The following is a 26,261-nucleotide window of genomic DNA, read 5'->3' on the forward strand; positions in this document are numbered from 1 at the left end:
TAACCCGGTGTTTAAGTTTACTGTCGCAAGCTCATTAACTGCAGATAACTGTAATTTATGAGATGGTCGAATTGCATCTTTGCAGGCTATACATTCATTTTATAATACTTTGGGGGAATTCTGTATAATCAATAAAAATATTTATAGGACATTCAATACAATTTTGCTATTTAAATACAACAGATTACATTTATTTATTTGGCTTTATGACAGACTATAACTATTATGCATGTCATATACCAGTGATAGAACACATTTTGGTCAGATATACAAACTTCTGTGTATGTCAGTATTCTGGGAGGAAATGAGAAAAGATACCATTATGCAGCAATCCATTTTGTGACAGTTTCCAGAAAGTCCTGCAGAGAAAAATAATGCATGTGAGAAGTGGTTTCTTCCCTTTGAATTTGCCCTGACATAAAGGAAAGTAGAAAATCAATAGAATTACCTAGATAATTCTTACCAAAGGATCTATAGATGAATACTGACATACACATGCGTGCACAAGCATACCACACTCAAATCCCTGAAAGAGCCATGCCAATAATGGGAATTAAAGTGTTATTCTAAATGATGGCCTATTTCTTTATCTTTTTAGGCAAAGACACATGTGGTGGGTGGGTGGGTATGTGTGCGCGTGCGCAAATGTGGGGATTATGTTAGAAAACTTTAGAAAGTTTCATATATTTTTCTGACAATAGAATTAATTACTGCTCAAATGAAAGGAAAAAAAAAACACAATACAGCCATGCCCATGCAGCATGGGCAGGGAAAGATACAGAGAGGTCCACCAGCCATGTGGCCCACCCACAGCAAGAGCCACTGTGATGTGCAAGTGTGTGGTGGAGAGATGGGAGAGAAAGAAAAGCAGAACAGTTTCAGCAGTCTGAAGAGAGATGCAACTGGAGACTCGAGGGTAGAGAGGAACAGTCTGATGTGAGTGGCCTGCCCTGCCACCCGAGGCCATAGTGAAGTCTCACCTGTGCTCTGCTGCTGCTGCTGAGGGCCATGTCAGGCTCTGTAGCCACAAAGCAGCAGGGGCCTGTGTTGATGTAGGTGACTAATATTACCACTAATGACCATGCAGATGTCCTTGGTCTGGGCTGCCACCTGGGATCATGGTGATATCCAAGGACTATGCAGAGCTACCCCACACATCATGATTTTTATGTTTTTATTATTTCTATTTTGTTTTTATTTTCTTTTATGAGAATATTGCAGTGACAGAGGACAGATATGAAGCAGGGAGAAAGGTGTAAGTGGGACCTGGGTACAAAATGTGAAACTCACGAAGAATCAATAAAAAGTTTTTAAAAGATTAGAGTATATGAGGGAGCACAAAGACTTGCCTCTTAACTCATTATACACACATATGTGCATATACATGCACACACATTATTCACACATATGTGCATACACATCTACATGCACATCATACACACAGACACATACATCATAAATATATGCATACACATTTACACATGAATGATACACATAAACATATGCATCCTCAGCTGACATTGATTTTGAAAAATGGCAGTGTATAGGATAATATCACTTCTCTATAGGTTATTTTTATCTCAGTATAGAGTGTACATTTTTACATATGCACAAAATTAACATTCAACATTACTTCAAAAGTCTAAAAATACATGTCATCACTGTAAATGGTGATTTTTTCCTGCTAACTTGAATAATAATAATTATTATTAGTTATTCATTTTAATTTGCATTTTGATTATTGCTATACTTAATATCTCTCCACAGGTCAGTTAGCCAAAATAGCCTATTCAGCATCAGTTGTCCATTTGATTATTGGCATGCTGTACATATTTGTATTAAAGTGTGCTGGCTATATTAAGAGTCTCAATCCTTTTCCATGCAAGACGCAGGCACAAGCCGCTGCCTCATATAACACTTAACTCAGAACAGGGCACAGGCCAACACAGAAGAGCCTCACATTAGAAAAACAGGAGTAAAGCTTCATGACCTTGAGTCAGGCAACAGCTCCTTAGCTAAGACATTGAAACTAACAAGCCAGGCGTGATGCCGCACCTTTGTAATTTCAGCATTTGGGAGGTGGAGGCAGGAGAGTCTGAGACCAGCCAAGGGTATATGAGATCCTGTCTAAAAAATACAGTAACAAAAAAGTGCAGACAACAATCTACAAACAAGATAAACAACTTCAAATGCAAAGTCTGTAGCTTCAAAGGCATCGTCCATAAAGTACAAAGAATTGCTTCCATTGTTCAGAGATCTGGACTGAGATCAAATAGAAGGTGGAGACTTCAGATCCTCCTTTGCCCACATCCTGGCCATTGTGCTGCAGGGTACTTTGGTACCCTCTCCTAGTAATGAGATAAAACCCTTATTAAGGCTGTAAGGAATCAGACAGAACAAATGTAGCAGGGAAACCTTTTGGTTTGACTTAGAAAGGGACACTCATTTCATTTATACAAATTAAAATTTTAAAATCATATTACATATAGATCTTTTAATTTATGAGCAATTTTTGAAAAATAACTGTAGACACATGGTTCAAAATTCCCAAGATTCTCAGAGAGTCACACTACAAAACACAGTTCCCATCTCCGCTGTACCTCTCCCAAGTTAGTCATGTCATTGGTTCTTCGTATCCATCCAACATCCCTTAATACCTTTAAAAATCATACAAACACATATTTTATTCCCGCATTTCTTCATTATGTAAAATAAATAATACAGATGAGTTATGATTTGTTTTGTATATTTGGTTTCTGAATAAAGCAGAATGAAAATACTTTGAAAGGAAAGGAAAGAAAGAAGAAAAGGAGAGATAGAGTGAAAGAACAGGGAAGGAAAGAAAAAAGGGAAAGTGGTGGGGAAAAAACAAATAATTGAAAAAGATCCTTCCATTTCATGCAAATGTGCAGAATATGCATTCATTTTAGATAGATAGATAGATAGATAGATAGATAGATAGATAGATAGATAGACAGACAGACAGATAGATGATAGATCATCAGACTCAAATACCCTAATTATAAAACAGGTAATAAAACAGACGTTTTCAAAAAATATATCCAAAATGTCAATAAGCATGTAAAAGATGGAAAATGTAACATCATTTTATACACAGCATGGTGACCTAGTCAGACAAGAGAAAATGTTGGTGAGGTTCTGACACAATTAGCACATTCATGTATTTGACAAGTTCTTCAAAAAAACTAAACATAAATATTATGACAGGACTCCACTAGTGTGAGCTGGGAAGACAGCAAACCGCTTGCTTTCCGAGCACGAGGACCTGCGTTCAGATCCCCAGCAAGCACATAATAACCTGACACGGAAGCACAGACCTGTTACTTCATTGCTGGGGTTGGGGAGAAACAGGTAAATCCTGGGCTTGCTGACCACCTGGCCTAGCCAAAACATCAAACGCCAAGTTACGGAGAGATCCCATCTTAAAAAAAAAATAAGGTGGCAGAAATAGAGGAAGATGACCCCCCCAACACACATGAACCTCCCAGTCATGATTATATATTCAAGAAAATATAAAAAATCTATCCCTGCAAAAACTTGCATACAAATATTTATAATAACATTATAAAAGATTGTTTATTATTTATAATACACATGGCAAATAACATTTATAAAACATTGTAATAACATTATATAACATTAAAAACATTATATGTCTAACAGCAAGAACAGGAGGAAATGAAAAGTAAATTTAAAGTGGTATGGCCATTCAAAGCAATATTATTTAACCATAAAACATGAAATACTGATACTAGCAACATGAACTTGGAAAACACTATGCTCGCTCAAAGGAGCCAATCATAGAAAGGCCACGGATTATACGATTCAACATCTTTGAAATGTCCCAAGACAAAGATATAGAGACAGAGATAAGATTGGCTGTTGCCAGAAAGCAGCAAAGGGGACCGTGATTGAGGTCCGATCGCCAATGCACCAGGACTTTCTGTTTGCGATGAGGAAAACCTTGTGAAGTTAGGTTGCTCTGACAGACAACCAGCTCTGTAGAAGAGCATTGACTTGTAGGGTTTCCCGGTAAGAGTTTGAGGCTGGAGGTAGTGTTCCTCCTGGTGTTTCTCGGAACAAATCCACTGTGGCCTTGTGTGGGTAAAGCTCTGAGTTGACCTGCAGCACTGGAGCACAGTGAAGCACAGCTTCCTGATAAGTGAGCTGTTGCTCAGTAGAACCATGCTGATGTAAACCATGCATTGCTTCTTTCCTTCTAACTGTGAGTGGTTTCTAGTTGCCACGTTAACATTTATTTTGTGCTACAAACATTTTTACTTAGGAGACACAGTTGAGACAAGGTTTCTCTGTGTAGCCCTGGCTGTCCTGGAACTTTCTCTATAGACCAGGTTAGCCTCAACCTCAGAGATCTGCCTGCCTCTGCCTTCTGAGTGCTGATTCTTATCTTTTTCCCCTATGTTTTTGCTTTTATATCCCATTTAAAGGAGCCTTTGCTAGTCTAGGCATGTGGAAATACTTCTGTTTTCTTACATACAGCATCTCTTTAAATTTTAGCTGGTTGGGTCATTATAATTTTTTGAATAATGAAGTGTGAAATAGGATATTAGCATTTACACCACCCCCCAGCAGAGATAAACAGTTTGTCAACATGGTTATTCAATAATTATTTTTTTGTTTGTTGCTTGAAATGCTAGCATAATCATAGTTTTAATTCATATCGTGTCACTTAATAGCGCACGCGTATCTACCTGCGCGCCCCGTTCTTCTCCCTTGCTTTTGATGCTCCTCCCTACACCCTTTTTAGCAGGGTTTTAATTATGGTAGCTTTAAAACATATATAGTTACATGAATAGACAAGAGTTCTTTGCCCCAGAATTTTTCAAATCAGTGCTGTAGTGCCGTTTGAAATTTTTCACAGTGTGGGGAACAGGTGCAGCGGCAATCCCAAGATGGCGCCCAGGACTGCTGCCGAGTCTTACAACTAGCACCTGAAAGTAAGCCACGCCCCATCGTGAGAGCTGCGCAGGCGCACCATGACGATAGATCAGGCCATGTGACGTGGACCTATGATCGGAGGTTACGCAGACTGGAAGGTTGAGGCGGTTGAGAGAGGTTATAAGGGAGTGCGGTCGGGGCGGGAGAGATACCTTGTTGCTGTTTGCAGACAAAGGGTTCCTAAATAAACTGCTTTGAGAAGAATGTGGTGGTGCCGCTCCTTTCCTCTCCTTTCCTGCTGGTCGGGGTTGGAAGCGACATCACAGCAGCCCTTTGTGTTTTCACAAAGGGGCAGGCATCGTAGCATAATTACACTGACATTGAACTTAGAGACTTGGAGGTTATGGAAGGTTTTATTGCACTGATGCTTCATGCAGGCTCTCTGTGTAGGGTCTTCCTTCTGTTCTTCTAACCGTCGCAGTTCTTTCTAAGTCTATCCTCACATACCTTATGCTTGGTTTACCCTTAAAAGGGGGTTATTTTGTCCATCATAAATCACTACAGTACTTGTGTGTTTATTAGATGTATTGAAAAGAGCAGTTTTCAGGGCTGGAGAGATGGCTCAGTGCCAGAGCATGGACCGCTGTTGCAGAGGACCCGAGTTCAGCCCACAGCGTCCACATCTGGCAGCTCACAACTGCCTGTGACCCCAGCTCCAGGGCATCTGACCTTCTCTTCCGGTCTCCTTGAGCACCTATATTCATTCACATGCACACATACAGAGAGAAAGACACACATAAAAAATATTTTTTTTAAAAAAGACAAAAATTTCATATCTTATGAACTGTGAACACGGCTAACCCCACTCGACCTTTCTCAGACGTTACAATGTTTGCTAATTTTCGTAATTCTATTTTGCTTTCTTTTCTTATTACATTAGCTAGCAGCTCAAAATCATGTTAAGTAATCATACCAACCGATTATTAAATCTACGGTTTGTTTTCTATCTGAAAGGATCCATTCTGTCCAATTTTGAGGTGAAAAAGTTAGATGCGACAAGTCATCCTACACTTAGTTTTCTTTTATAGAAGGAACTGAGATGCATTTAAAGGCACTGTGCTAGAGGAAGTGCGTTCACACTCTTGGTGATCTCTGCATTATCAAATAGACTGCCCATCCAGTAGGAGTCCACATGGGCAAGGTTCTGAGATGTGGTAAGAAGCAGGCCCCTGTTGACTGGCACTCATTACTGAAGTCTGAGGAACATGACAGACGGCGTAAGCATGGATCACGAAGCAGTAGCAGTCAAAAAAGACAACCTAAGACTGTAGGTGCTTAGCATGTGGAGAAGGAGGGTTACTTAGACATATGCTCTCTGCTCCTAATCACAATACCATGGGATGTAGTCCTGACAAGCCGAAACATGTTGTTATCAGATCCCAAAGACCTAACAAATGAACATTCAAAGCCCATATTATTGATACTTATCTAATTTTTATAAAAACGGAATTAAATACCATACAAATGATTTTTTAAGATTTCATGACCTACCTGTCAAGGGACTCTGAAATTCCTATCTCCCTGTGTCGTACAGTGCTTCCCACTTCCCAAATACACAGCAGCTTCCTGTCTGTACACCCTCTACGGTGTAGGCTTACCTTGACCAGCCTGCCTGCAAGCCCTAGTGTTCCAGACTTGAGCTGATCAAGAGAGACATAAGGAAGAACTTGAGCTAGGACCAAAGTCTGCACTGCTGTTTTAACAGTGACCTTCCACCCAGTTCTCCTGGAGGCCGCTGGGCACAGAAGCCATCGCTGAACAGTACACTCTGCAGACTGAGACCAAAGGCAACCGCTCCGCCCCAGTGGCGTCTGAGTTCTCGCTCCCTCATCTTCAGTTCCTGCGCACCTGAGGAGGATTTTCAGAGGGAAGGCTGCTGTGCAGCTCTGACCGCCTCTTAGCAACTTAAGGTGTACTGAAGAGAAGTGGAGACAGAACTCAGGAGGCCAGGTGTCAATTCAGTTCCTCCTGCAATAACCCCCTCTTGCTGCAAGCATTGAGTTCTGAGAGCTCCTCGACATATTAAATATTCATTAAAAGCCAAATGCTGCTTTCCCAACATTGGACTAAATAATGAGAGCACAGATCTGTCCCATCTCTACTTTTGCATTGCTCGGTTATACATAGCACTAAATTACAGTTCTAATGAAATCAGTTTAAAAGCGCAAGGAAAGGATCTCTCTAGTTTATCCCTGCCTCGGAGTTCCTTTTAATCCAACCATAAACTAAATGCTTCATAAAATGTTTATGGGAGGACAGTAAAGTGAAGATTTTAGTGCAAAGGTTGCTTATATAATTAAGCATACGTTCTATGACATCCTGTATAATCTGAAGTGGTTTCTATGAAATTAACAAATACTTATATCTGTTTTATGTCCCCGCCCATTAATGCCAAAGAGGAAAGCAAAAGGAAGAGGGAAAGTCTACCTTCTTGCCAGTGTCAGCATCGTCAATTCTGAAATTGAAACTACCAATGTTGCTAAAGACTTATCTTTCTTTCTTGGAAATCTGCCATTATATTTGATTAGATTTTGCATTTGCCTTCCCTTCCACTCTGCTTCTCTACCCCCACACCCCACATTAGGCTAACCCTGTGTACGTTGTTTAGAAATGGCCCCTAGATGCAGAAGAGGGAAGTCAGACCCAGTGACATACCCGGAGTCTCAGCTACACATAGGACTGAAGCAGGAGAGTACCTGGGAACAAGCCCGTGCACTGCTACATGGCCCTGTCTCAAAAATGGAAAATAAGTTAGATGGCCATTCTGATGATTCTTTTAGCTACTGTGTCATAAATTGTCTTGTATGCGGCTTCCAAGCTCAATCTGGCCATTGAGTAATACCCCAGGCTTCGTGGTGTCTGCCCCACCCCATCCCACCCCTGCCTTTTATCATCCTGAAGGGATCCTTCTCCACCGTCCTATCCTAACATTCCAATCAAGTAAAATGAAGAGCTGCACATTGCCTAGGAAAAGTCAGAGAAGCCACTGAACTGTATTTTCCCCCCGGATTCCCTGAGGTCTTCGAAGCAAGTGCTAATGATCATGGCCTAGGGTTTCTTAATTCCACATGAGTGATGACGGTTAAGCAAATTAATTGTAGCCACATTTTCCTCAATTGCACCATATTAGGGGACCAGAATCCCTGAAGCCTTTCTAGACTAATGGGTTTGGACAGTCTCACGAAAAGTTTTAAAAGTTTCTAACAGCTTTCTCTGTGTCAAGCTGAAAGCATATCCTAGCTCTCAGCTCCAAAAGATATTACAGAAAATGCAGTGAGCCCCCAGGTCTGTTTTTTTTCCTGTATGCAAGCTGGGAGCAAGAGTGGAAACTGAGTCAGGCTATCCCTTTCTTCAGTGGGCTTCTATGTGTATCACAAGTTCCCCTGTGATCACTGTAAGCCCCTGAAACCCAGAAGGCTCACCTGCATGTGTTTACTTTCTGTCTGTATTTGGCCTGTTGAGATTTTATTATTCCCCTGTATCATAGAACTTCCTGATCTACTAGCTGTAACAAACAATTTTCATAATAAATTTTATGTAATAATTGCATGATTATTACTATCATTACTATTTCCAGGTCTTGCTGGCTATCCATGGCTACTATGCTTGTATTTTAAGATTTACATCAAACAAAACTGAATTACACTCCTCTGCAAATATATTCAACTTTTCTTAATTCAAGTCCAACGAGGAAAGCCCTCTCTGATGTCCAACCAAACATTGGATGCCTGGGTGTGGCTTCTGTTAGACATTCCTACTTTGCTCAGGCTCCATATCCACTCTAGGTACCGTCCATTCCTGAACAGTCAACTGAAGTCCTCCCAGCTGTATTCTCACCTCTCCAAGCTCTTCCCTCTGTCTTGAGTTCTATCTGAAGCATTTGAATAATGCTTTCCTCAAACGTTGAACATCCCAAGATCATTCTCATCACTTATGCCCTCAGAAGTATCTCTGTCTTCTAAGCAGCCAAGAAAACATTCAAAGCCCAGCACATGGCAATCCAAACACTGCGTGTAGTGATGCTTCTCTTGTTTTCGCAGTCGCATCTCGCACTAGCTGGCTCCAGGATCATGCACAAGTCCCAGGTCTGTTATGTGGCTTACTTTCCCCTACCCCGTTGTCCCCTACAGCAATGCCTTTGTTGTGAACTTCATCCCTGGTGTCTGTCCTCACTGCACTTCACTTGCTCACTCACAGAAGCCCTCCCTGTTATGAAGTCATTTATAATGTGCACCAGTATTTGTTGTCCCTTGTATGCACCACTGCATTTCTCCTGTACCACTGGACTGTTTATAGCCTCACATGTGAGCTTCACTCTCTCATGCAGTTATCATTACTTTGAATATCAAAAGTTCCAGAGTTCCTGTCCCAGCCAGTATTCCTGTCCTAGCCAGTTATATATATTTTTAAAAAGGACTTAGTTCCCTCTCTCACAACAGTGGGTGATAAAATATGTTAATAAGGCTGTTTGGGGATATAAGTGTAATAAGAAAGTTCAAAGGGCAGAAGCTAGAGGAACCCTGCTAAGCTCAGGATGCCATCCAGCACTCCCCGTTTCCAGATTTTACTGCACAGTGTGCTTCCAGTAAGCACCTCCCAGCTGAGACTTCTTCTGTCCCAAAGTTTTCTACAAAGACTGAAATAAAATCACTTTCTACTCGCTCCACTAGAGCCACTCCCATCCCCTTTCCCCTGACTTTGCTTCATGGGAGGAGGAGGAGGAGGAAGAGGAGGAAGAAGAGGAAGAGGAGGAAGAAGAAGAGGAAGAGGAGGAGGAGGAGGAGGAGGGGATTGAGCCTAAGAAAGGTATCAGTGACTTCCTAGCCTTCTGGCTCCAGTGAGGCTGATCCAATGAAAAGCACAGTGTGGGACCAGAGAGGATGAACTGCAGTACTCATTTCCTTCCCTCCAGCACAGGTTACCTCAGGCTGGCAGAGTCCTTTGGCTGAAGGTCAGTGCTTCTCACAGGGGTTCAGTTTGCCTTTGTGACTGCTGGTTCTGCTCACTGCCTCCTTCTCCGGCTCCTTAGAAATTAAGGCTAGAACAGCCCCCAGGGTGACTGTCCCCTGTGTTCTCCCTGCACCCCACTCTCACCTTCACAAACAGCTCCTCAGATTACCCAAGCCAAGTATGCCATCTGTTCCCTGCCAGGATTCTGAATGATAAAACTGCGTTTCAAATTTTCAGTTGCTGTCTGAATGCAAGCGATTTCTCATTTATCTCAGCACCGTGCTTTACACAAAGCAGACTGCTGCTATTAATAACAAATGGTGGAATGAACACAGGCGAGAATGAATGAGTGGTCCTCTCCCCTTCTAGTCATCTTGCCCCTCCTCACCTTGACTGGACTTTGCAAAGACTGTGGGGTTTTGTCTTCAAGGGTCCCTGACCCCGTAGTGTTGTGTTACAGTGCTTTCGTACAAGATTGAAATGGTCCATCCAGCACAGAAGCTATTTAAACAGGAAGGTAAACAACATGAAATAGCTTCTGGAGGTCCCTGAAACCTAGCAGATTCACTAGGTCCCTCCCTACCAGAGTAATAAAAACTGGAAAACAAAACAAAACAAGCCCCCCAAACCAAAAAAAAAAACAAACAAACAAAAACCACCTCTCAGACCAGACTAGCTGCCTGAATGGAGCATAAAGAAGCTGAGCTAGAATGCCTGGAAGAGGTTTAGACCAACTGAGGCACCCAGAAAGGATGCTATCCCACAGGCTGAGCTCCCTGCAGGGTGTGCAGTGTTCTCCAGGTCCCCAGCTCTGTGAGCTACTACCTGTGCAGGGGTTGACCTTGGCGATGCTGTTATCCTTGAATCATTTCTGCTCTTGTGACTCTTCACCCCTATTCCTGTAAGTGACCCCAGTAACACTCATTGACTCACCCAGTTGGACTTTGGGTGTACCTGTACTTTGGTTTATCCTGGGCCCTTATCTGCAGTGGGGAGATACGAGTCTCCCTAGTAAAGGATTTGCCGCTCTACACAGAGGACTGCTGACTCGGGGCATTTTTGTGTCGCTGGCAGTTCACATGAATGGGTTGATTTGAGTTATCTGCAGTTTCTAAAGATACCACTTCTTTTTTCCACTGGACTTTCTTCTTCATATTGTTTTACTCTTTAGCATAAATGCTGGCACATAAATTAAAACCAAGATGGTGTTTCCTCACTAGATTGGAAAGCAGATATCTTTTAAGAGCCAGGAGCCCAGACTGGGGCCATACTTCAAACCTGCTACCCTGTGGACACCTTACACTAGTAAAGGCCCAGCTAACTAGTGCTTGATTAAAGGATAGCCTAGACTAATGGTCTAACCAAAACTAAAAAACAGAACTCACCAGCTCGATAGTTACAACAAGCTGAAATCATACTTGATTAGCACTTCCTGCCAAATAAATTTTTTCCAGCAATCATAAACTACCTTTGCCTCCTGAATCTCCACCTAACTGATGTAGAAAATAAGGCTTCTCCTTTTGTTTTAATAGGGCAGCTCCCAAGGTTGACGACTTACAAATGAGACCTCTGGAACCGTCTTTAGAAAATATACGTTCTGAGTCAACATGGTTAATAGTGTGCCTTGGTGTGGTACTGAGTAGGTATTATTCATTAGAAAGTAATCATGTAACTGGAATTCTTAATTAAAACTTGTGATGAGAAATGAATCTGTTTATTTTGTAATTATGACCCAGAAATGCAGAGCATAGCGGAGGAGTTTATGAACACAATTCCGAAGACTTTAATATAGTAAAAGAACTCATACTGGTTTCTTTTTGAAACAGGAATACAGAGGAAAATCCACTCACACGCACACACTCTCTTGAGACACACCCATATACTGGAAGAGTGAACTGTTGGTGTAAGTGTAATAGGTCAGCAGTCAAATCGTTAAGAACTTCCTGGCCTTTCCAGAAAAAAAAGTTCTCAGCCAGCATTTTTTTTTTTATTTTTGCTTTATAGCAGAAGCAAAATGTCCATGGGGTTTTTCTTTAAGGTCCCCTTTTATGCTTCTCTTAAAAAACCTAAGCTCCAACAGCTGCCGACACAGTAGTGAACTGAATCAGTAATGTTTACATAGAGCTTGGCAGTTGTGTTCAACCTGACAAGAAAGTTTGTGTAAACAAACAAACAAACAAACAAAAAAATCGGGTCTGAAATGGTTTTGTCTGTTGACTAGTATCCATCTGTAAGTTCAAAGGTCATAGGTAACTTGGGGTCAAGGAACTGTGGAGAGATTGCTTTACAGTACCTGAAAGCCCTGTAACTGATCAGTGGAAAGAGCACACGCTGGCCCTGTACCTAACTAGTGGACATATTGCAGGCTGGCCCCTCATTTGTGTCACTTCTGACTCAGCGACAGCTATCCAAGGCACAGGTTTGAACGCCTGTTAGCAAGCAGGCTGATCGTCCTTGCCGCTGCATCAGCATTTAACTGGGCTTTGGGATTTTTTTGGACAAGCCTATTATTACAGCTGAACACTAATAAGGCTCACTATTGATTTTTATAGCAGAGTATCAATTTCTTCCTGTCCCCCATTCGGAATGCCTTCCCTTGCTCCCACCTTAGCGGTGTGATTTGTAACAACTCCATATATCTGCTGTTTGTAAACTGTCTATTGCACACCCTGACTGAAAAACAAACAGGAAAAAAAAGCGAAGCATGCATTTGGACAGTCTTTATTTGGAAAGGTATAAATTACCCAGAATCCTATTCTGGTTTGTTTATTTGTTTTGTTTTGTGTTTTTAGCCAGTAGGTGGCTCTAGTGGCTTCTGGCAACGAATCACATTTTATACTGCTAATGGCTGGACACGTCTATGGAGAAAGAATTTGGTGATATTGAAATGGTTCAGAGAAACGCAATCCTGAGACCCTAACCATTAACACAGACACTTGCATCTTAAACAGCGGGGCTTGTTTTACTCTAGATTTGCATGGGTTTAAATACGTCTTTTTCCTTATCCCTTACAAGCGGCTCAGACAGTTGTATGGAGAGTAGGATGTGCATAATGTACAGACACGATGATGCTTAACGCTCATCTTTCTTCTGCCTTCGAAAAGACCTCGTAATATTAAAAGCTGAGGGCTGTGCATCTGTCCAGTGTGGGAAAAAAATTGTATTTGAAAACCTCCAGTGTCCATGCAGTGGCTCCCTGTGAAGTCATTAGTAAAAGTAAATAAGTAATTGATGGTTGTTCTAAAAATGCATGGCATATTTTCTTTACACAGACCAAGTGGCAGAGATTACTCATGCTAAGATAGGATAGTAATCAAAATAAGTTTTTTTATCATTCCAAATACGGGAATGGCTATGTGCTATACTAGCGTAAACCAGCAATAGAAATGAATTATGTCAGTAAAGTCTTGAGGCTTATGATTTACCATGATAAATATTTTTCATTAAAGTGAAATATCTTGGCAGAGTCCCTTTCATATGCAAACTCTTGACACAAGGAGGCCAGCTGTGTCAGTGCAGATGCAGAGACGTGTGTCTATATTATTAATGATCTATCATGTCATGGGGAGTTTGGATTGGTTTTGAAAGCAATCCCTTGCCACAAAAGCACCTTCTACAGTGCACCAGTGTAAGGAATAGGGTGCATGCATTCCAAATGGAAGTCATCAGAGAAACGGTCATCTTTATATATTTTAAACCATTAAAATCTCCATCCTACACCATGTTATTCATGAAAATTCATGCAAAACTTTGTTCCCAAGTTGAATAATAGCATGTATACCTGAATTAAAAGACATACCCCCTGGAGACAGGAGTAGAGACAGAAATGAGCAAAGGTAACCCACCCGTTGAGGAGACTCACTTCTCCTGTGAGTTTGGACTCAGTTTCTGATCCAGTGGTGAAGCATCCCAACGTTGCATGGCCTGGGTGGTATCTAGAAGAGTGTTGCCTAGCGTTTACTCCGTGCCTGCTGCACTCCTGGCAAGAGACTAAGTATGTCACCTGTGTTATCTCATCCAGTCAGCCACAGAAGCCATTGAAAGTTTTATCATAATGCTGGTTCTGCAAATAAGGAAACTGAAGCCCACCGTGGTTAAATCAATTATCCAAATCACAAATCTACTGGGAAGCGGCTGGACTTAAACGCAAACTGCATAAACTCTAAAAACTTCATCCTTGACGGTTGCTATTCAGAGCTCATTGAGTAAAATGGAGCAAACAAATCCCAGTGCGAGTGTGACGTTAACCGGATTACTAAAATTCCTTTCGTTTTGTTCTTTTGCGTTGTGTTCTTTTGGGTCCCTCACCTTGGACATGGTGTTAATTATAGTATCCCCTCATAGAATCGTTGCACACCAATGTTTTTGAAATGCTTAGAACAGCTTGGCAGATGTTAAAGCATGGTATTCGTTTAATAGCTTTAAGTTTAGCGGTTTAATAGCTCATCGTTTAATGGATAAGAAGCTCCACTATTTGATGACTGATACATTTTACTGAGAATCACATGCAGAGATTTTCCGTGGAGTTTAGATACATTTATACTTACAATTCATTTGGAAGTGACTTACTACTTATCATCGGTGGGAAAGCCACACCGAGAATATCGAAGTGTATTTGCTAACCAGGTAGAGTCAGCCTTGGGGGGAGGTGGTGAAAAGAGTCAAGAGTGTCTATCCAATTACTGACTCACTCCACTTAACCATCATCCTCAGTGGGACTGCAAGACCTTGGGGCACAAAGTTAGTGCCTAGAGTGCATTAGTATTAGTATGAATATAGCAATAACAACCCTTTCTTATTCGGCCCAGAAGAGAGTATGAGAATGTTGCAGGCCCCAGTGTCATACCTGTCTCACAAGTATTTACTGAGTGTACAACCCAGTGCAGGGCACCAGGCCCATTAAGTGTCCAATTGGGAGACATCCTAAACAAGATAAATTAAAGAACATTTTGGAACAGAGAAGACAGTCCTTTAGACCCGTACAAAGGGTTTGTGGGCTGAGGGTACTCTGACACCTATACGGTTTGTTATTCAATCAAGAAACCAGACATGGAACTGGACCATTTTATAGGGTACCCGAAAAAGCAGGAGCATCGGGAGAGTGTGCTCCAATGGGGGACAGGGAATGCGAGCCAGTGTTATTCCCTAGAGTGTAGGGTGTGTGGAAAGAAGGGAATTGGCAGAGGCTAACAGGATTAGAGAGCTGATGGGAATCAGAACCACAGCAATGGCAGCGGCAACGACCTCAGTGCTTTCCTTGGATGTCTTTCTCCTAAAGACTAAATAAAGAGTGTCACTTTCCTCTCAACACCCGCCCCTCACAACATGGACATGGTTAATCTTCAAGAGTAGTCTGTGACCTCTCTTCCCATGACAGGCTCTGTCCTCTCGGCCTCCATCAGAGCAAACACAAGGATGACTCTGAGGTCCAGACTGATATTTAGAGTGAAAACATGTAATTCATGGTTTTTAAAGGACCCATCAGCATATTCTCCAGCAACCCACCAGACCATCATTCCTTCTTATTCCCGGATTTAAAGACTCAGTCTGGGGTAAAACTGTAATCTCTGGGTATCTTTCCCTCTAAAACTGCCCACGGGCACAGGAACCCAATCTATACTGGATATTGTATCTCACTCTTAGTACTCTCAATACTCCAGAGGTTGAAGCAGAAGGATTGCCTCACATTTGAGGCCAGCCTGGGCTAAACAATAAGCTCCAGGCTAGCCTGAGCTACGCAGTAAGATGTTGTCTAGTGGTGCTTGTGAGAGGTGGGTTCAAGAATCTGGAATGAACCTTTGCTGCTATGGCAGACACAGAGTGACGAGCAAACCTGTCAAGGTGGCAGGTGGATTGTTCCCTCACCAACCAAGTAGCCCCTGTCCTCATTTTGCATCTTCACAGTGTGGCCAGTACCCTGCCTGCAGTACAGAAAAGAAAGAAAAAAAAAAAAGAAAGAAAGAAAGAAAGGAAGGAAGGAATGACCGCTGGCCGGGAAATGCTCACAGCTTTCTGGGTCAGAAGTTGGCTAGGGGAAGACCCTGACTGCCAAGTAACTTGCAATGATGTCAGAGCCCCACACAACCAGAAAACACCAGCCAACCAGGAACAAAAGACTTAACAGCAGAAAAAACACTGAGCTAGCCTCAGAAGCCACTCTTTCCGCCCCCTACCCCTTTCTTGTAACAGGAGGAACAGAGGGAAAAGCTTGCATTTAAAAAGGCTGCCCTTTCTCTCCTGGCTTGCTTTTGGCTACAAGTTTTTGCCTACAAGTGTTAACAGGGGGGGTCTTTTTGGAGTTTTTTTTTTTTTTTCAAATCCAGGGCAGTGTTCTTGTTAAATGTAAATATATATCTGTGTGCGGGAGAAAAGCAGGAAGACTCTAGACAAGAATTTGCTTCCATGACCGGTCCACAATAATTAACCACACTCAAAGGAAAGCCAAAAGTTTGGCGGAAATGCTCTCCTCTTTCTCTCTTTAAGCGAGGGCATCAGGGTTGATTCCAGCCACTTAGAACCCTTAAGTGATACATGCTTAGATTGGAAACTAATAAACATAGACCGTTCTTGGAAATGAACTTTAAATTAAGATCCTCTTGTTTGGGGATATATGATTCTTTTATTTCATTTATGACAATCCGTACATCTTAAATGATGTCGCTTCAAGGACATTTTCATTTCTCCCACAACGTATTAAACGAAACACTTGCCTGTAAAACCGGCTCATTAGCCTGCAAAATTACACTGTACCGAATGGCTTTCATTCAAAGTGGAAATAAGATTTTTAGTAGGCAATTTCTGTATTTTTTAAAGCTACGGCTATGTTTGATTGCTTCTTCCCAGCTGTTTTACTTAGTGGTTATAAAGATAAATGGGGGAGGGGCTTGTGAAAATGAGCTCAAAAATAAATCCTAGACTAGAAAACTAAGACAAAACTTCGGGGTACAACTGCGCCCACCGCACCACTGGGCTGCAGCCATTTGTCCTCCGATCGTCTAGGGTGGCTGGCTGGGAGAGTAGTGAGGGCGCCTGGAGGAAGGGAGAGGCGGCTTTGCAGGCTACAGAGGCGGCGCCAGCTGGGCGACCCGGCTCGGAGAGGCGCGGGAGGAGCGGCTCCGCTAAGGTGGGAGAGCCTGGGCGCGCGGCCGAGCGCGATCAGGGACGCGGCGGCCACTGGGGTCGAGGCCGCGGCGCGCGTAGGACTCTGGGCGGCGCTGGCCGCGGTGGGAGCTGCAGAGCGGCGAGGGAGCCGGGATCTCAGGGAGCGACTCGGAGATGGATCGAATTACACCATTTGCCGAGCAGCGGTTTGTTTTGCTGGCGCTGGGTCCCGCCGCCGCCGCCGCCGCCGCCGCCCCCGCCGCCTTGGCTAGAGCGGACCAGTTTCAGGATAGATCGCAAGGCGCGACCCGAGACCGTGGGATTGCTCTTTCTGCACACCGTCTTGATCGGCTTTTCCATCTGATCCTGACAAGCTTTATTTGTCTGTTTTTTAAAGCAGGCTTCCCTATGAGAGGTAAGACAGTCTCCCAAGCTCCGCTGACGCTCTGGGTGCGTGATGGGGGTGGGACCCCGAGCCCGGAGCCCGCAGAGCAGCTGTGTGCGGGCGCGTGTGTAAGCGTGGGCGTAGCGTCGCATCTCCCCGGAGTTCATTGCTCTCCCAAGCCGTACGGTCTCCAGCGGTGCCCGAGGCGCCTGGGGAGGTCTGGCTGACCGGTTCCAGCTGGCCGGTGGGCGGCCTGGGGGGCGGGGCGGGGCGGCTCGGCCCTCCTCCTAGGCGCACCCCTCCTCCGGGGGCGCACCCCTAAGGGAAGAAAAGACACCCTAGGCTGCAAGGAAAAGTTTCTTCCTGGCAGGGCTGGCTCTGCGCTGTTCCGCAAGCCGTCAGGGTGAGCCCGCCTTCCTCGCCGCGGGGCTTGCAGCCTCCAACCCTCCAGCCCGCAGCGCAGCCCAGGCTGCCCGGCCACCTTCGGCTGGGAGGACGCCTGGGAGCGCGGAGCCACTGACTGGGCACCCACCCGCGGGGTTCTCAGCCACTCTCCCCCGCAACTTTGCGTGCTTTGTTCTCTGACTGAAAAATGCTCCACCGAAGCGCCCTGGACGGGGTCTTCTCCAGGCGGCAAGGGCTCGACCGGGAGACGTGTTACGCTCTCAGCTCCCCATCAATTATGGATGGAAACAAATAAGGAAAAGTCAATTTTGTATGAGCCGCTTCTTTCGCGGCTAGAGGCGTCTTGTAGCCGGGAGCAGAGGCAGGCAAACCGAGGCCAACACCAGGTAGGGAAACTTCCAGATTCTACTGCAGTGACCCTCTGTAGAAACTGAGGCAGTAGCCGCCCTGGGGGGATTGGGAAGCGCTTTCAGCTTCCAGTCGGACGTCTAACTCTTGAGATCTAAGAACTTGGAGGTGTGGATGCAAAGTGAGTTTGGAATTTTTCTCATTATTTGGCTACTAGGATCATTGCTGGCAGAGTACTGTTTAAATCTAATACTTGTTTTTTAAAAAAAAAATGCCATGGAGCGCGCTGGGGAGGGGTGGGGGAAGTATTGCGGTAGGGTATGAGTTAGAGCACTGGAGGAATTGGACTGGTCAGTAGTCAATTCCAGCATCCTCAGAGTGGGACAGCACATCGTTATTATAGATATAACCCCCAACCCCGACTTTGTGTACAGTAACTGGACTCCGTGTCAACCACTAAGGCTTCTTTGCCTTAAATACAACGCTGCTTCTGGTTACTTATGGGAAATGTCGAGGGCTACTTCCTCTCAAAACTTCTAGCTACTACAAATTTTAAGTCTGCACTACCAAAATATATGTGTTTTCCCCTTCCTTCTGCTTGATACTTGACACAGTGAAATAGAATCTTTTGTTTATTTCAATGCCAAAGTCTCGGGGAAAGAGTTAACATTTTTATTCAGTTGGTTTCGTCTCTGGCCCTTGAAAAGGAGAAATACTCTCCTTGGAGAAAATCTCCAAGGCTTTTCTTCCCTGTATTGTGAAATCTTAGACAGCTGGGGGTGGGGGGTAGCGTTTTTACTGTCGTTTTGATGGCACAAAACAATAGATTCTGGAACTGTGTTTATTCATGATGTTAAGTGTCTACCCGAGGAAATTAACTTCTCTTTAGTATCGGGTTAATGTAGTGAGTGACAGACTCATTCTCTCAAGCTAGCATGCATTACACACGAGCATTTATCCTGGCTCAGATACCTAAAAATTACAGATACGCTCTGAGATTGGGCCTATATCACTAGGAGCTTAAATATCTGAAGATAAACTACAGCCGGGATCTGCTTTTCAGGCTTTGGTTGAGGTCTCTGAGCTATGCTCCAAGGAGACAGTTAAATGCATATGAGATCCTAAGATTTCTCTGCTGGCTTGCTTAGGAAGAGCAACAAACCACTAGCATTTCTTACTGGATCCTGCAGGATATTGGCACCCATCTCATTTCTCCTGAGAATGCTACATAGGTACCCTTTCTGAGGAGCGCGTCTGTGATGCATGAGAATGTGGCAGGAATACTGTGACGGCTCCATCGCCAGGCATCTGGTTAGCCTGAGTTTGATTTAGATCTATGGGCATTTTGCCACCCCTACCCCCTTTTTTTCGATACCCTCTAATAGTACCAGCACCATCTGGTCATGCCTCCCTTGGTTTGATGAATTTGAAAGATGGCTGTGACGTCAGCCTTAGTCCTCAGAGTGAGGGCAACTTAAAAACCCTGAAGACTTCAGTTCACTGGCTTGCTGCACAGGAAGGCTCTGTCCAGTAACTAATGTGGGTAAGTGAGCCTCTGTATCCTGTCGTCTGGTGGTTTCCGTTCCTTGAAAGGCCATGGACAAGAAGCTTGGATTCAGAACTTTAATTCCAAAAGATCCTCACGGTTGCTGAGGACTTAGCTGAGTCTGAGGGAGCTCTTCTTGCTGTTCTGTCATAATGAACCATGGTAATTAGCTTAGTCATTGTTCTTGCCTGTGAGTTTCACTAAGATACAAAGGGTGAGAAATGCATCTGAAATAGGGTCATTTTTCACTCTTGGGATGCATTTCATGCAGGATCGAGAGCCTGGCTAGATGCCTGACCAGTGTTAGTGCAACCCTAGGAGGCAAACTCCTACCCCACCATGCTGCAGGACAAAATGGTAGGTTTTATTTCTATTCAGGGCTTGTAAGCTTGCGTAGACTGGATCTATTTCTAGAGGAAGCAAGAGGCAGTTGAGGTGGGCCAACCTATTGGTGCTCATTGAGTACCTGTCATCCGCAAGGAGCTGTAACCATGAGCCAACACCCTGTGACCAGAAAGGCTTTTGTATACTCACCTGGAGCAACACTACTGACTAGAAAATCAGACCTGGGGGGCAAGACACAGAAATATTTGTCCCTTGTGTGTGTGTGTGCAAATCTGACAAAACTTTGAAGCAAGATCGTCTGTATATAATGTCGCTGGTGCAGGCCTTCCTGCCCTCAGCATGAATGAATGGGCTGTCAGTTTAGTTTGTGCACTGGGTCTGTCACAGCAACGGAATATGGGATTCTCTGAGGCATATGTGAATGGAGATTTAGCATAAAAAAATCTACCGAATCCAGCATCTAAGGATACGGTAGAGGACATTTGACAACCCCAGTTGGTAGGAAAAGTGTTGTGATTTATTCCTGTGCCACATGCAAACCGTAGACCCCGTGACTCTGTTAAGTATGCCAGGACACTTTTCATTTGAGGTGGCTGACGTCGAGCTGTTTTCCTAGCAGATCTCGGTAACAGGGACAGTGTAGCTGACCACTGAGGCGGTTTTTATTTCTCCCCAACAGGAAAATTGTTAGAAGTTCTTAATTTAAAAAAAAAAAAAAAGATTGCAGCCGAGGGCCTTCCAATCGGTGGAGTGCAGAGCCCACATGAGCTGTTCGAGTTTCTCAAACTTTTCTATCTGGCTTTGTTAAGTCACCCCGATTAGCATTTTAACAACCCTGAAGTGAACTTCTGCCATCCTCTCCACTTGGACACAGTGTGTAGATCATCCATCATCCTGTCCTTGGTTACAACAGGCTTCTGGCTCTATCACCATTTGGAGGTACACGGAATCCATCCAACTGTGAATAGCACAGCTGGCTACAGCGATCTTTCCTTCCACACCACTGGCAACATTGTCTGGCTGTGGTAACTAAAGCTAACACCCAGAACAGGAAGTTTCCATCTTTTCACAGCCTGTGCCCACCAGGCCACTCATCCCGTGTTGGAAGTCCACCTGCCACAGGGCCTGCTGGCTTGCAAGGTGTCTTTCACTTACAGGAGAGCTTGCTTGTTCCAGCCTTAAGTGGCATGTGGCCATGGCAGTGATGCTCTGGGCTTGATAGAGTTTAGTCACAGAATTGCAGAATGAGGAAGCTTCTTCGTTCAGAGTCTACTCATCCCACTCATTCTATCCAAAAGGTGAAGAGAGAAATAAGAGTAGCATTTGGCCTGTGACCCAGAACTGGAGACAGAAAAAAGGCCTCTCTAGCTCGTCAGTGACCTACGCTTGCCCTGGCTTCATCCCTTTTGCTAGACTGTGCAATGGGCCTAGTAGCCCACAGTACACACAGTTTTGATCACATCTTGTTGTTTTCCCCGTTCTGTGTGTCCGTAATGGTAGCTATTGCTTGTTAGAGAAAGAATAAAATGTATTGGGCAGGTGAGTTTCTTAGGAGATAATTGTCAAGCTTTTCAATGTCTCGGTTTGAACTTCTCTAGTTGAGAATACTTCTTTGGGGATTTGATGTGCAGAGGGGGTGGGATCATTTCACACTTTGATGTGAGTGACCTTGGCGACAGAACAGCAGGGGCAGGAGGGTGGTGGTGATGGAAGAGAAAGACGAGGGAGGGACCAGAAACCATAACACCCAACAATGAATGGAGTCTGCTGATTAAACTCTAGATGCCCTGATAAGATCCCCGCCATCTTGATTATATGCAAGGCTCCAATGCCTACAAGGAGTTAGGCTCCATTACCACTACTTGCTATGAGGAAACTGGGTCACCCAGTAGGGAGTTCGAACCTCTGGACATCCCAGCCCACACTGCCTCATCGTAGTACTTGATCAGATCACTTTGATATTTCTGACTTCTTCTTATGAAGTTACATTTGGGGAGAATGTGTTTATTGAATGACTTACTCATGTGGGTAGGCTCCTGAATTGTGTCTTTCTTGCTAACCTAAGTCATGTCTTCCTGTTAGTCAGATAACCGTGACTTCTTCAATGTTCTCAGACAGCACCATTCCCAACCCTCCTCTCCACGTAGGGTTTTCTTATCTAGGATGGCAACATAGACAGACGCATGGCAATATTCACTCTTAAAAAGGTGCCGTCTGGGTGCACTTACCATTTGGTTCCATTGGTACCATTTGTGTCAGGTGACAGTCCATTACATCCTTCTGTCTCGTTTCCCAGAGGTGCTCATGGGCCACAGCTCTGGGGTTGAAGATGCTTGCTTGAAGCCTGACCGTGGATCCCAGCGTGACACACGCTGTTCTTCTTAGGGTTTCCACAGCGCTCTTTGACCAGTGATCAGACCTGCTGCTGAGATGCACGTTCTCCCGTGCAGCAGCTTCTCGTTACTGTGCATTTTCCTTCAGAATTCCTGTGGGAGGAAAAACTTAAAACCAGGTATTCATTCCCATTGCACATGATGCTGAAATTTAAGGTTTTCAACATATATTTAAGGGAAGGAAATATAGGTTTCAAGAGTAAGCGTTCAGTGTGTCAGTACACGGATAATAAGGCCTCAGGAGGATCTGCAACCACTTAGCCTGTTATTGGAGTCTGCATTTACCAGTAGAAGCAATGGTTTGCACTGGCACAAAAGACCTGGAGTAGAGGAAGTGTGTCAAGAAAACACTTGTGTTCCTCAGTGGACCATCAGCAAACCAGGAAGCTAGATTCTCTCCCTTCACCAGTACCTCACTTGTAACCCCAGGAGTTAGGAACTAGGGAGTTAGGGTCAGACATCCCTTGGGTAGTTGGCAGATAGAAGAAAGGCACTTCTGAAAGCAGTAGACAAAGAAAGAGGGACCACAGAAGTAGTGATTGCATTCCTCACTCTCTGTTCTTGTCCTTGTCGCAAACGTGTTCATTCGGTTTTGACCAAGGATCTGTTCTGCATGAGTCCCTGGAGGAGCACATGATTCCAGAGCGCTAAGCAAACTGTCACAGTAGAATGGGGTGTGTTTTAAGCGCCAGAGAAGATACACCCAGTCCTGTGGAAGCTGAGAAAAGGGAGGTTATTTCTGGCAAGGGTGGTCAGGGAGGGCCCTGTGGGGCCACTGATATTTGAGCTGCTCCTTGAACTAGGTAGGACTTGGACAGGTGGACAGTGAGAGGAGGTGGGGGAGGTGTTGAAAGAGAAGGCATTCCAGGCATAGAGAACAGCTTAGGCAAAGGGCCTGGGGTGGGGTGGGTTTGGGGTCAAGGTCAGTTATCTGCATTTGAGTCCTTACTTACCTCGGACTTGTATTTCAGGTGCACAGTGGCAGTTGGCTGTGCAACCCACAAAGATGTATTGGGTGTCCCTGAGCTGCCAGCCTGGCAGAGTAAGCCATCAGAATGCATGGGATCAATCTGTGACAAGTCAGATTGCTCTATGATGAGTGGTGAGAGCCCCACGTCAGCTGCGGGTGGATCATGTATACACGAACTCAGCAGTGAGGACCCAGCGAGACCTCTGCTCACTGAGATATTGAGCAGAAGCAACTGAGGTTGCTGATTTGTGGGCCTTATCTTTTCTTCTTAACACGAAAAGACTTTAAACGCAGACTCTTCCTTTTCTTTTTTCTTTAAATAGAATGCATGCTTGTATGAGTGTTCTGGAAGGGAAAGAAGATGATGTGGAGACAGGAAATAGAGATGAAATGAGAATAAAAACACTGAAACCATGATAACGAGGTGGGCTGGAGTATAAGGCCCATTTAGATGGCAGCTTCCTGAGGTTGTGACCTGGTTCAAGTCAGCAGAGGGAGAAGCCCGTATGTTCAGCAAGTGTCGTAAATGCACAGTGAGTTTTATCATACTGCAGATAGAGTCTCCCCTGGTGCGCAGACTACATGGCGTGGTTTGAGGCCGGGGCAGCTTATTCCTAACAGAGGAAAAAGACTTGGAAAATTATGACGGCATCCGTTAGGAAGTGAACATTTCCTTTGTGGTTCTGAACTCCCAGGGCAAAGTTTCTGCCTCCAGTGATGGTTCTCTGTGTCATTTCCTCCCTAACACTGTGACTCCCCGCTACCCAGTTCCAAACCTTCCTCCAAGCTAAGTAGGAGCGTGGGTGATTCTCAGCCATTGTTAACCCAGAGGTTAACGTAAATTACAATCAGCACACAGTTAAGTTTAATGGCGAATGTGATAAACTTCAGGGGAGGGAAGACAGAAGTTGTGTGGTGTAGGTATGCTTATTAGAATACATAGGGAAAGTGGAATAAGATGAAAACGGGGATCCGGGGAGGCATTGGGAATGGTCAAGTCAGCTGCTTTCCCATGCCTTGGACCCACCCCGGCTCAGCGTTCCAAGGTGTATTCAGGACTCTCACAGGTTACTGCTTTACATGACAGTCTCAGCGAAGAATGGCTGCCAATTAAACACCAGTCAGAAATTACAAAATAGGTCAGTAGGAGAGGTCCAACCATGAGCAAATCCAATATGGGGAACAAAATTTTTAGGAATATTCCGGTGTCTTAAAACAGAGAGTCCGTTAAGTCTAGTAGTTGATCTGCCGCCCGCACAGGAGCTTGAAGCAAAAGGCACTCTGCTCCCCTGTGCCCAGCCCAGTTGCCTCTAAACCCAGTCTAAAATAAGCCAGCCTGGCTCAGCAGGGCTAATAATAACAGTGCATGCTATGTGTTTGCCCTGCACGGTGGCATTGTGCCTAGCACTTTAAATATGTTGTCTCATTTAATCCTCTCGCCACCCCCGAGAATGTAAGGCTGAGAGCAAGGGGCTGACATATGTGAGTCCTCGCCATGTGCCCGGCACGCAAGCAAATATGCTAAATCATTTGACCAGCGTTCTTGAAGATGGCTACTATTAATAACATACTCATTGTACAGAGGAAGAAACTGAGGCATGGGAGAGTAAGTATGTCCTAGAGTTAAACCACTACTCCGTAGTGAAAGGGGGCAGGGAGAGGGAGCTAGGATCTGTGAGATGAAGTGTAATCTTGAATGAGTTGTGTGATCTTGAACAAGTTACTTAACCTCTCTGAGGCTTAGAAACGGAAGACTGTTCTAGTAGTACCTGTGTCTGAAGACCGTTGTGAGACATTCATGAATTAATATTTGAAGAGGACTTATGATAGCGCTTGGCATGCAGCAGTGTTTTAAATATACCACTGTCTGTTAGGTAAAGATAAATAGAGTCTGGCTCCACAGCCTGTTCTCTTAGTCTTCGTTCTTCGCATCTTGCCGTGTGTGACTCTGGCGCTGCTCTTTGACTAGTGTGTGGCTTGTGACTTCCGCCCCACAGCACCTCCATACACTGGTGACTGGTTCAACCAGGCTGAGAGAGGGATTGTTGCAGGCAGCTGGAGACTGGCCTCAGCCCCTCCGTGCCTCTGTTGAAGAGCTGCAACCGAGACATCTGCTGTTTCAGAGACATGACGTCAGGATCTGGAGTCCACTGCTGGCGCTGTCAAAGGACAGTTGCGAGAATTGGTGTGTGTTCTGTACTGGTGGCTCCTGGCTTGGGGAAACATGCCATACAGCTCAGGCTCACTCCTGAGCCAGTCCACCTATCTGACCCATAACCATGGGCAGACCTCAGACTTTAACATTCATCATTACACAGATTAAAATGCAGATTCCCAGAACCCTAACCCGCCATCAGGCTTACCAGGTTAACTAACGCCTGTTGTCTGTTGACTACTTTGGAGAAAAGAGCCTCCAGTGTAGCCAGAGGATGCCTGATAGGGGCATCTGCTGATGGCCTAGCGTCTGGGGGTGGGGAGTGGGGGTGCAGGTTTCCATGTCAACACATTACTCTATAGTAAGAGGGGTGTGAACAGGCTGCTAGCTAGACATGACCTCTTCCTGCCAGCCTAGGGCATCTCAGTTAGCTTATGAAAGAAAAGAGAAAGCAGTAAAACACTGCGAGCTAAAGAGGTTTATTTTGAAAGACTCTAGTTGGTAAAAGATTTCCTATGTGAGGGGAAAAAAAAACGAGGGAAGAGAAAGAGCCTGACGTATTTCTGCTGACTGGCCTGCATCTTTTCTACTCGGGGCCCTGGGCCAGTATTCCCATCAACAGTCCTTGATGCAATGATAAACTGAGATAAGGGTAATCAAACTTCATGCTTCAGGGCATCAGG

The 26,261-nt window shown here is 44.5% G+C and overlaps 1 protein-coding gene and 1 long non-coding RNA gene across 9 annotated transcripts in view; one reads left to right on the plus strand and one right to left on the minus strand.

Annotated features, from left to right (window-relative positions):
• The window catches only part of Sema6d (semaphorin 6D), a 592,899-nt gene that overhangs the window by 517,907 nt on the left and 48,731 nt on the right, over nt 1-26,261 (plus strand). For 3 of the 7 annotated variants that reach the window (XM_063283739.1, XM_039104982.2, XM_063283743.1), the window contains exon 1: nt 17,676-25,029. The exons of 1 other annotated variant lie outside the window; for it this stretch is intronic. In XM_063283739.1, coding sequence (XP_063139809.1) covers nt 25,022-25,029 — 8 coding nt within the window. In that variant the 5' untranslated portion in view covers nt 17,676-25,021. Of the gene's footprint in view, nt 1-17,306; nt 17,447-17,674; nt 25,030-26,261 lie in introns of those variants that run through there. 3 more of the 7 variants (XM_039104985.2, XM_039104984.2, NM_001107768.1) reach the window with 3 other exon arrangements.
• LOC120101648 (uncharacterized) lies at nt 162-5,252 on the minus strand. Of its 2 annotated transcripts, none has more exons than XR_005502404.2 (2): nt 5,133-5,252; nt 162-359 (listed from the first exon to the last, which is right to left on the minus strand). It is a non-coding gene; the product is annotated as an uncharacterized LOC120101648 (long non-coding RNA). The 2 variants fall into 2 exon arrangements; XR_005502405.2 differs by lacking the exon at nt 5,133-5,252 and adding an exon at nt 4,734-5,122.

This window comes from Rattus norvegicus, chromosome 3 (genome assembly GCF_036323735.1).
Source record: "Rattus norvegicus strain BN/NHsdMcwi chromosome 3, GRCr8, whole genome shotgun sequence".
Taxonomy (NCBI): Eukaryota; Metazoa; Chordata; class Mammalia; order Rodentia; family Muridae; genus Rattus; species Rattus norvegicus.